This window comes from Fopius arisanus, unplaced genomic scaffold (assembly GCF_000806365.1).
Source record: "Fopius arisanus strain USDA-PBARC FA_bdor unplaced genomic scaffold, ASM80636v1 scaffold00038, whole genome shotgun sequence".
Lineage (NCBI taxonomy): Eukaryota > Metazoa > Arthropoda > Insecta > Hymenoptera > Braconidae > Fopius > Fopius arisanus.
In genome coordinates this window covers 763514-775608 of record NW_011887777.1, presented here as the reverse complement: position 1 = coordinate 775608, position 12095 = coordinate 763514, and the positions used below count along the sequence as shown (strand labels likewise).

Here is a 12095-nt window from a genome sequence, read left to right as displayed (position 1 = left end):
GCTTTCGGCTCATTTAAGAATCAGGATTAATTTTCACAGTACTGGAACTTGTTGTTCATCGTTCGAGCCAACTCTGGCAATGTTTGAATTGTTTACTTCCAAAATATACGCTACAAAAAAAATGAATGCCAATGAAGCAACATCTACTCAAGAAACTGATGAATTAGCTGCATTTCAAGAAACAATGACGCTTTTCAGTGAATGTGATACGGACGTAGATCGTTGCATTTTGAAATTTTAATTATATTAATAAATGGCAATTGTTCTTAGTTCAGTTGATAAGTATTCAATACTCAATAAGTATATTTTATTCAGAAAACTTTGCTAATGTTCATAAAAATATGCCAGAGAAAGTCAATTTATTTTATTTAACAAACGGTGTATTTATTATGTAGGAGAAACATTATGAAAATATATGTAGCGCAAAATTAACAAGAATAGTGTCCAAATTTTATTCGGTTATTTTAGTTTTATTTGAAGAAAACATTTTTTTCAAATTCAAATCTATGTGCTCTTTTAGGCGATATTGGGCTATTTGAATTAGGGGCGCTGTAGGCGGTTTTGGGCTATTGGAGGTTGGGAAGTGGGGCTATCTATCGAGCACTGCATCTGGCAACCCTGCTCTCCGGATCTTATTGTACTCTTGGACACGCTTGTTTCTAGTAGAAAATATCCATTCCTGTTTTAGCTACAGTTTGACCCAATAATCGATTAGTTGTTTTACCGACTGATTATAATTTTGACTTTACGATACATATACGCTTTGATACATATGTGCTATTTGTACCAATAAAAAAATGTAAAACCATAGTTCTAATTGCCATACACTCAGTAATCGATTGGATGCATGGTAAAAATCACCATGCACATGGCATTGTGCCATGGACGCATGGATTAGAACCATAGACGCGTGGTAAAAACTTCCATGCACCTGACAAAACTTACCAAAGACCATGATTTACTTGCGGAGATGGTCGATAAAAGCCATAGATCCATGGTAGAAAAACTCCATACGTCTATGGTATTCACCCATACACCGGTTGTGTAGACACTGCCTATAATTAATTTCCCTCGACTCCGAATTAAGCCAGTTACCTTTTTTTCTCTCGTGCTGATTGTTAAGAATTCATAATTTATTATCGACTTGATAGTAACTAGACTTCTCTTGCACTATGAATTTAATAATAATAATTTAGCTTATATAATAACCGTACTCGGAGCATTTTTATTATTTCTCTTTGTTGGCCATTATTATTATTTATCATTTTTATATCGAATTACTTGGACAATAGTGAAACACGTAAGTAAATTTTCTCCGAGATTAGATTAGATTTAAGTACGCGGATGGTCGAACTAGCCTCCCCAATGCTACCGAACTCAGATTAAAGTTATTGTAGCTCCGCATATTATATGCACGGATTATATGTCGAGCTTGGCCTTTGTTGCCAGTTTTAACAGACCCGTTGCATCCTTGCTCGCGACGTGATTTGCGGTGAGGAAGGCACCCCCAGCGCAATCTCGTCGCTGCTAGAGTCGGACAGTCACATAGGATGTGTAGACTGTCCTCTTTTGCTTCATTACAGAATCTACACCACTCATCCGAGTCCATGCCCATGACTCTGCAATGTTCTTTACATCTGCCATGTCCTGTGAGCAGCCTGATCGTAGTGGTCAGACTTTTTCTGTCCATGGCCAGCAGGTGTTTGATTCCCTTTGGTAGGAGTAGGATCTGGGACTTCATTAGTCCCTTCAGGCCCTTCATCACCGTCTGGTTAGCCCTCTAGAACAAGAGCTAGTCGAACCATTTTTGTCGCGGTCTGAGGCGTACGACGCAGGATTGTTCCGGCTTGTTCTTCTTCCTGAATCTCAGGAGTCTCTAGATGAAGTGGTTTCACCCGAGTAGAGCCTAGTATGCCCTGGGCTTGACTAAATACCCCCGGTGGTCGCCTGGTATCCGGGGGACACCGTTGACGCAGCATTCCCTGCGCCACGTAACCGTCGGTACGGTCGATAACGCCTTGGCTTGGGGAGTTGGTCCGCGACGGGGTTGTTAGGTGTGTATACACACACCCTATCACCACCGTTGGTCAGTATTTTTCACCAGCCCTTCACCAGGCCCTGGGTATTCTCCAGCCGTGTCCCGTCGTGGGCTGGTTAATCCATGTGGCCGTCCTCCTATCCGCCACCTGGAGACGCGCCCGGTTGGCGACTCAACCTTGTTCTCCGCACCCTTCTATAGTGTTCAACGAACCCGGGAAATTTTCGACTAAATTGTATTTCTTTTACTCGAATCTCCGTCGCTACCCAGGTGATAACTGACAATAGGGCCAGGCTTGATCCAAGCTTGTTTCAAGCCTTGCCTGGATTGGCCACTGCTAAGTGTATTAGCTTGGGCCAATCCTGGAATGAAACACGGGGCCAAGCTAGGGCTGAGCATACAACCTCGCCTGATGACTTCGCTTGGGCCATGCTTGGTATTTAGCTTGTGCCTATCTAGGAATATGATCGGTTTTAATTCAACGCAAATATACAAATGATTCCAATTATGCAATGAACGAATATATTTTTTTATTTTTAACTCAGTAAATTTGTCATACAGATAGAAAACATTCGAATGATACGTCTGGTTTAGATGCTATGCTCCTGGTGTCTCCCGATTTGGAGCTTGAGCTTTTCACTCTTTACAGCCTCCCTCACGATCAAGTGCTCCTGATAAATATTCACCGATGTGTGATGATAACTTTAACTCTTTCTCTGATTTCCGATATTTTGCTGTGAGAAAGTCTGTGAAATAGAAAAATATGAGTTTCGAAAGTTTTATGTGAAGAACCAAGAGGGTCATTTTATAATCTTTAATTTAGAAGTGCTACAAAAGAAACAAGTGAATAATTCAAACAATTCCAAATAAAAAAATTGTATTTCATGAATTTCAACGCTGCTAAAAGTTGCTAATGCATCTCTGGTAGATTATTATGGATATGAGTTCAAAAATAAACCTAAATAAAAAAAAATCCATATAATTACTGCGAAAATCAAAGAGTGCATTTTCATTGATTTTTCAGTGGACCATTATTTTCTAATTGAAGTTGACAATTATTGACAAACCTCTCATGCAAGCATAGGTGAAAGTTGCACTGAAATTTTTCTTGCTTTTGCCCCCGCAGACACGACCAACGCCACTGTATAAAACCTATATCCCCCTTTTTGTCATGGCTCTCATAATCGCCTTGATATCTTTTACAGAGTCATTGGAGCTAGAAGTTTCATCATTCATGAATTCCATTTGAAAATCAAATTTCACAATCAGTTATTATCTGAAGCAATAGAAAAATTATAATCCACTGCGACAATTAATTTCAATCGTTTAAAATACAAAATAGTTACCAGAGCCTCTCGTCGTTTTCTCACTTCTTCAATATTTTCTGCGTCCTTAAAATCCAACATTCTCTCCCACTTATCAAAATCTTCAGGTGTTTCCATCGGCATTCTCATACTCAATTTTTCAGCATATGTAACTATATTCCCTACGGTGGGGGCTTGCATAATCTTTCCAAAGGTGTTGAGTTTTGTGCCCATATCATGTTGAATATTTCTTTGGAGTAGATGTAAATCATATTTCCAATTGTGAGACAATTTTATAGCCACAGCGTCAACGTAATCAGCTATACACACTATAATAAAACTAATATGATTAAAATGAATAATACACCATTAAAAAGCTCCAAAGTTATATAATTTCATTAAACTTTAGTTTTCTCTCTATTCATAAAATTTCGCTTACTTCGCAGAGGGTCATCTTTATTCTCTTCCCTTAATTTTTGAAAAGTATCATCTAATTGTATCATCTGTAAATGTCTACTTGAGGGCGTGATTTTGACTGGAAAAGAAGGAAGGTAAATCTGAAGAAAAATACAGCAGAAAAATTTAATTTCTACTATTTTTTCAAATTGATGGAAAATCTCGGAAATTCGAGGATATTTATTCGCGAAATGCAAATTTTCAATAATTTTCAGGGACCCCTTCAGATTGTACATTTTTGTAATTGCTGGAAAAGGGTCTAAGTATGTTTTAGGAATTTGATGATGAATATTGATGTTTGATGAAAAATTCATGCATAAATTAAAATGTTTATCTCTCTAAAATGTGGAAGTCTAGCATCGATTAGAATTTTTAGGACTTGATATTTGACGAATTCTTCCCTTGAGTTAAATTTTGAAATTTTCCCGGAATATTGACATATTTTCCCAACAGTCACCAAAGCGAAAAAATAAATGAGGGTATGAAAATATACCTTTTGTTGGACTTATTTTGCTTGACTGGGAAGAATGAGCTTTGGGTGTACTAGAGATTGGAATTTGCGATCCATCTCTCCCTGGCGAATCATTGACTCTTGCTTTTTTGGCAGGAAGTGCATTTGTTTCTTCACGAATATCATCCAGTAGATTGAGCGAATACGTCCTTTTCAACATACTCGTAGCTCGTTTTTTAGAGAATTTAAGGATTTGACTACTACCTGCCTCGGAATCTGTTGTTTCTGTTGCTGAACGAGTCTTATACAAGCGCTCAAGTTTCTTGTATGCTTTGTCGAGTGTTACTATGAATGGAAAAGGGCACTCTGATCTACAGAAATTCTAGAGAATTGGAAATTTTAAATAAACCAATAAAAACCTGTGTGACCCAGTATTTCAATGGGATAAGTTTTCCAAATTCGTCGTTTTGGGGGAATCTCTTCTTTTAGCCATGTCTGAAGATTACAATAATTTTCTTCTGGGGGGTAGTAAGATTGAACTTCTTGGTCTTCCTCACTCTCCATTATTAACCATGATTTAGGGACAATTTCAATTAACATTTCCCCTGCTGCATTGGCTTCGCCTTTGAAACCAACAAGGTAATAATGGTATTTCGTTGTTCCCGGATCACTCATGCTTAATTAACTAGAACAAACGAAAATTGAACGCGCTGATTGCTAAGGGCTATACTAGATTGATTTTTTGAGGTTAGACTCGCTATTTATCCCATAAATATTGATCAAATTAATTGTGGACTGTTTAGAATTTCGGCGAATTTCGAATTCTGGACATGGGTGAAAACTAAATAATTTGTCGAATAAAATACAAGCATGTACTTACTGAAGGGCACGTGGAACTGTTACCGGGCAAAATAGTCAAATGGCGGCTGAAAAATCCAACGACGTTAAGCACCTCAACCGGTGTTATTTCACTTCACAAATGGCACAGCCTGTTCTCAATTTTTGGTTTAAATTTTCACTCGCAATCTTTAAAAATCATGGGGGCATTGATAATTTTCTGAACTAAACAAAGACTAGGACGACAGACGAAGAAGTATTCTCATCGCCTTACTCACCGTAACTAAGAACGCACAGTACCCTCCCTCACTTCCCCTTCAATCGGAATCTCCCCCTCCACCTTAAGGAAGATGAAATTAATTTATTTCACTTCTATTTCATGTTATTTTTTATCTCAGGAGATCACGAAGTCATTTTCATAAGATCCAATTGGTTGAAAATTTTTCAAGTTGACAATAGAATAATTTACAACGAACATTTTGAAATTTTCAATTAATCAAGCTTACTCGAATTTTGTATGCAGTAATGAAATAAGGTATTCTTTGTTTTCTACGACCACCCCAATACATTTACATTTCACTTGAGTTAATGGTAAGAACTCACTCGCTTTTGACCATTTTTTACAAGAAAAATGCCAATTTGTTGGGAAAAACATGGGGCCCGAAAAACATCACCACTTTCTTGGACTCTGTATCCCTCGATAAAGATATTGTTCGCATTTTGTACGTTATATTGACAGTTTTCTTTCATTAATAATCCTGTAATCGTGACAAGCTCTTCATTCTCTAATTGAACAATATTATCCGGCCTGCTAATTTTTAAAACGAAGTCATAATATTTGAGAGACTCCAGTAATAAAAAACGTTCGTCGTTTTTCAAGATAGCTGTGTCCATTTTTGGCTTTTTCACATTTCCAATTATTTCTCGTTTTTTTATCTTTACGTTATCACCCGATTCAATCGCGTTTAGTTTGTTAATAATTTGTGGTAATGGTCTTGCAGTGCTCGTCACATATTTTTTCAATTGCCCTATATAGTTTTCGCCCCAGAACGCCGAATAGTCATAAAGAGCAGACTAAAAATATTCAGTATCATCACAGATATGAAGTAGAAGATGAAATGTCATTGTTTGCGAGTCCTCCCCATAATAATATGGTAATAATTGAAAAAAATCTCTAAATAATTTTTTGGTAATTGCACAATGTCTTTTTATCCAGGTATTATTGCAAATAATGCGGCATGCTATAGACAGCAGCAGAAAGTGTTGATAGCGCTCCTCATCCAGAACATGTTGCAGGACAACTCCACCCACATATAACAATAGGAACGCATACTGCGTAGCTTTCCAGTGGGATATATCTTGCACATCAAATTTTTTTCGTTGAAATTCTTCTGGCACAAAGGGCGTAATAGAGTCCATCAATCTCTTGAAAACAGCAACCTGGTCCGTCGATAATTTGTGAATATTTTTCTCTCTAACGACCCACTTCTCCCCCAAATTTTTCATAACATTTAAGAAGAGTAAATGCATACTATCAAGAGGAACCTGCCTCACTAGATCAAATCCAGGGATTTTTACAAGAGGCGATTCAAGCGGCTGTTTTGTCACTTTATCCGTCAAATGGTGTTCTGGTTGAGTTTGCTCCCTGAATGTGTCATTAGTTCGTAAAGAATACTCCATCTCCGGATAAATTCGTTTTTTATTTACTGTTACACCTTTAATCGTGCATCTCTCACATCCAAAGAAAGCTGTAGCACCTTTAACGCATTTGAGGAACGCCCTCGCTGGACTGTCAGCGATGATGGCAGATATATGAAATCCATATTTTTTCTCACCAATGTCAATACCGTCTCTTACCAAATTTTTAGTCTCATAAACGAAATCTTACAAAAACTCTCCCACATTCTTTGGCTTTGATTTCCCATTGAATAATGCCACTATGAAGGGAGTTACAGTATACTGCGGATGTAAAATCTTCATTGCTATGGGCCACATTTGATCGTTCGAGTGGTTAAAAACTTTGATGCCATCAATATGTACAACAACACGAATAATTTTTTCCTGATAAACTGCTGGATCCATTCGTTTATACAAACCATTTCTGATACCCAGGTAAACGTATTGACCCACACCATCTTTGAGAGTAACTAGGTTTTTAATTTTTATTCTATGTTGAAATCCTAGTAATTTATGGGCTGTTTTTGGTAGATTTGTGTGAACCAGACTTCTGAATAGTGTCAATATTTCGGTCACACATTTCAATTTCATTGAAGCGATATTGTCGATTGCCCATTGGCGCACTCTTAGCAGGAAAGTTGGGGGTTCTGGAGATACCACGTCTGGTTCACTATCAATTACCGACTTTTCTGTGTTTCTTCATTGGATTTTGTGATTCTCCTCGAAATCGAAATGTGCACCTAATTCCTCTGAAAAGCTTCCAACATCACGGGCATGTAACGAAGAATTCCCGCTCATATTTTGTTGGTCGTGGTTGGCATCCTCTTCGAGGTTAAACCCTTCTACATCAACCCATTCACTTTCGTGTTCTTCACTAAACTCAAACAATACACGTTTTTCCGATAGATCATCACCACTTATACATAAATTATTCATCCATTCAGACTCGGCTTTCTTCAAATAACGGTGTTTTCTCACTCTTCCAGTTGATTTGCGCCTATTACTAGCCATGTCGTCGATGTTGATTGACAGGAATATGACAAAGAGGTTATGAAGCTCTCTGAAAGTAATCTCGGATAGAGCTTGGCGCACGTCTAAATACCGGAACTTTGTCATTGCGCGACTGCATTAACAAAAAAATTTATTTCAGTCAAGGACTGATATTCTTGACAGCAGAAAATATTTTTTCCTCCAAGGCAGGTGATGGCATGTCATTTTCAGGTCGTGTAAGTTCAATTCGAAACATTCCAGTTATTCTGAACGATTTCATTATCAAAATTTATACTTTGACAAAGAATCCTTTATACTTTTCCAAATTGTCCGAATTGAAAATTTTCTTAGGTGAAATAATTCAATGTCTGGATTTACGTTTTATATTGAGGCTTTGAATAAATCGTGTCTACAACCTGGCATAATCTTTGTATTACCTAACCTTCAATACCAGTCCTGGATTGACTTTGGTTGAGGCTGGGTATCAAGCCTCAATATAAAGTCTAAGTTCAGACATTACTGAGGCTTGGGCAGCAGGCCAGTATTTAGCCCGGCCCGAGTCTGAGAGCATCAAGTCTTGGATACCAATATTGCGTATAGGCTGGTCCAAGCTTGGTATCCGGATGTCGGGTGACTAGTCTTAGGGTTACCCTGGTATATCTATTGAAAGAAGCAAGGACCAATCTAGGTACACCAAGGCTGGGTAAGCCAAGATTGGACCAAGTTTGGTCCTATTGTCACAGCTTGGCACGTCCCACCTGGGTATGAATTTCCAGATTTTGGTTCCGTTTGTTTTTTGGTTTTCTCGTATTCCGGCTCTTTCTGCCCCCTGTTTAGCCCTTTCCCCTCTCAGCTATTGTATAAAAAAAATATAGACTCCATTGAATATTGTCGATATCGGTTAAACATCCTTGAGTAATTTTTACCTCCTTTGGGGTACTTTTTACTTAAAACGCTGTAAGTTTCACAGTTCCGAAAAAAATGCGTGACTATACCGTAAAGGGTCGAGCCAGATGGGCATGATGCTTCTGCCACCAACCAATCTCAAGAAGCCAATTTTTTTATTTATTTACTAGTGTATACGGCGCACAATGCGCGCCCAAGCTTACATGTATGGGGTATTATCATATAAAATCTTCATGTAAAATCTGCATATTAAAAGAATCTTAAGTATCTAAAAAAATTAGTCATAATTTAAGTTTTTTTCTTTAATTAAATTCAATTGACAAATATAACAATTTTCAATATATAAACAAATTGTATATAAATTTTAAATTAATATATATATAATACATATATATTAATTATTTATATGAATATATCAATATGATATGCATAGCTTAGCTATGCGCCAAAAAAAGCTGACAAAAAACGTTACATGCTTTTTTTTAAAAGGGATGAGACAAAAAAATGATTCTGTGGAGAATTTCACATCTTTATGTTGATTCTCCCATTTTTGCTTCCGAATGAAAGCCTTGTATTTTCCGATTTTTCGATTTTCTAATTTCAATTGCAAAAAACTATGTTTTAAGATCATGTCGATATCTATGTGCTAGAAAATTTGAAATGTTCAAAATTAATTTTGAAAAAATTCCACATCACTGTAGTAACATTTGTCGCAATAAATCTGAATTTTTAACTCATTGTAGTTAATTTTCCTTGGAAATTATGTAGAAGGGTTTGAAGCGGAAAAATACGAAGTTTGAAGGCCATGTATATGTGTGCGGGTGATCAATTGACGGTGAGCCTTTAGAAAATGAGAGAAATAAAAGGATAAATTAATCTGATTAAATTTGACATTTCGTCAGTCTATAGGTCCTAGTAGGGACTTAATCCGTACTAAATTTCCGCTCGATCGGTGGTATCCTTTTCGAAATATCAGTTATTATTTCGGAAAAGTTTTTTGCAAATATCCCAGAAACTACTCAATCCATTTTTTTTCTTAATATTCGTCTCAATGGGCTCGATGTAGATCAACCAGAATATATATCTGTCTTAAATTCCTACAAAGTTTACAAAATACTTCACTTTTTGTTATTCGAAAAAATTTACTTTACGCGCTCTTCGCTGTTTGAAAATCAACCTATCAACTTTTTTATCATGATTTTAGATAAACATGACTGAAATCATTCTTCCGCCCATAATTATGTGACTTGTCATGTCCTTTTCCTTGTATTTTTTTCGTCGTGCACTGTTGAAAATCTCCTAAGCGATTTCTATAACGTAACCGAAAAGAATTTTTCGAATTGCTATCTTATTTTTATTATGTGGAATGAAAATGATTCCAAACGTAGTAAAGGGGATTTATTCGTGTATACTGTATAAATACCATTACATAAGTTCAGTAGATAGATATTGAAGTAATTTCTTACCGTGTATCTCCTTTTCAGATTTCGAATTTCAAATGCCAAATTTTTTAATCCAAATTATACTGAAATGATATTAGCGTGCCAGAAATTGTATCTATAAGAAAGTGGAAAACGCCCAAGTCGATTTTGCTGAGAATGTGCTCTGCTGTACTGCGCATATGAATATTTATTAATTCAAAGAAAAAAAAATCAAACTGACTGATATCCATAGAGAGAATGATCGAATTAGAAAAAAAAGGGTAAATTGTGTTTTTTTTTTCATGAGAATCATAGAATTAGGAAAAAAAGATAAATTGGTTTTTTTTTCATATTTTCGGTGAATAACTAAGAAATCTCAGCCCCTGGTTTTACAACCTAATTATTTGTACAAAGATTACGTTACGGAGGAGCAATCGATTTTTTTTTCAATTCTATAAATCAACAAACTAAAAAACCCAAAATTTCTGCAAATCATCTTAATCTATTGACGACTTTGAGATTTACCTCTCAAAAACCGAGATTCATGACTATAATTGTGAGGATTCGCATTTGCTTGAAACAGAAAAACTTCATATATGTCCCAGCGGGACTAAAAAAAAGAGATCCTAACCTCGCTTCGCTCGGTTCGATCGCGCTTGTTATCACCTGGGGCATAAAGTACCATATGCACCGCGGTCCAGAACCATTTTCTCCCGGGGGTGCATAATATAGTATTCTCTAACCATGCTTTTCTTCCGAATTTTTAACTTATAATTTTCTCATATAAATCGAAAACGTAAAAATCCATTACTGTCCATGTAAATATGTTTTTCAACCTATATCGCTCCATTTACGATATGAATCTCGTTTTTTACCCGACCGACATGATGAATGATGAGTTTTAAGTTGTCATGTACAAGTTTGGAAGCATAATTGAATAGTTCACAAACACATCAGCGTGCAGTAACCGGCCGATTATACTGCCCCTTGAAATGTAAAATAACGTACGCCACTCAAACATACATTTTGTATATCACGTGTGTAATAACGAACCTTGCCTCTGGTTCGGTTTGTCAATCTTCCACCACTAAATAAAATTGACACCTTCGAAGCGTAATACACTATTTCAACTTCGTAATTTACACGAGTGAAAACATCGTAAATTGGCGTTCTAGACACCGTATTTTACGGTTGGTGTTCTCGGTGTGATACATAACGACAGAAAAAAAAGTGAATCCCCACACTCAAATCCTTAAAATTTCTTCAAAATGATTCAAAACATTGAGAAATGTGAAAAATCATGGAAATTCCACATTTATTGTGATGAATACCTTACAACAAAAATGTAAATTATATCTGAAATGGTTTAATTTACCTGATTTTTGGAAAAAATAAATTTTGGCAAAAGGAAGCGAACCTAAATTCATTGGAACAGTCAAAAAAACGTGGAGTTATACATTATTCAAATTTTTGAGGAAATGATATGGAATAAAAACAGAATCATATGGATACTCGCTTTGCCTTCAACATCTTTGGGTTTGTGTCTATTTTCACTGGATAATATCTTAAAGTTCTTGTATCGCGATGGTCTCTGCAAAACGTTTATTCGCTGTAAAACGGGCCAGTTTAGAACACAATCTTTTCATGGTATATAGTCGCACTTGATTGATTGCATTGTGCATGGGTAGCTGAAGTATACCTATATATTTTCCATATTAACTATTTTCAATTATATAAATCTATGGGTTTTCGATAATTATATCGCGTAAACCAAATGATCAATCGATTTGATTTTTTTTCTATATTCCTTACAACAACATATATTCCACTTGTTTTTTTATTTCGATAACTGTTGAGCCGTTAATATTTTAAAAATTCTAATCGCTGAAAGTCTATTTAAACACGTGTTAAATCACTTGAATTCCAAAAATTTATATCTCATGTTTCAAAAGGTCAACTGCAAACGGAAAGGGCACATTTTATAGCTAATTTTTTGAACTATGCACAAAACTTTG

The 12095-nt window shown here is 36.2% G+C and overlaps 1 protein-coding gene across 2 annotated transcripts; it reads right to left on the bottom strand.

Moving 5' to 3' along the window:
* Window positions 1-2600: 2600 nt before the first annotated feature.
* On the bottom strand, window positions 2601-7766 carry LOC105266448 (uncharacterized). 2 transcript variants are annotated; one of them, XM_011304612.1, is made up of 8 exons: window positions 5365-5401; window positions 5130-5275; window positions 4669-4934; window positions 4292-4594; window positions 3782-3877; window positions 3385-3671; window positions 3106-3314; window positions 2601-2784 (listed from the first exon to the last, which is right to left on the bottom strand). In XM_011304612.1, the coding sequence occupies exons 3-7, from the start codon at window positions 4922-4924 to the stop codon at window positions 3291-3293; spliced, it is 966 nt and encodes a 321-aa protein (XP_011302914.1). In that variant the 5' UTR covers window positions 4925-4934; window positions 5130-5275; window positions 5365-5401; the 3' UTR covers window positions 2601-2784; window positions 3106-3290. The 2 variants fall into 2 exon arrangements, with proteins under 2 accessions (XP_011302914.1, XP_011302915.1); XM_011304613.1 differs by lacking the exon at window positions 3782-3877 and having other exon boundaries at window positions 5130-7766.
* Between the last annotated feature and the right edge of the window lie 4329 nt (window positions 7767-12095).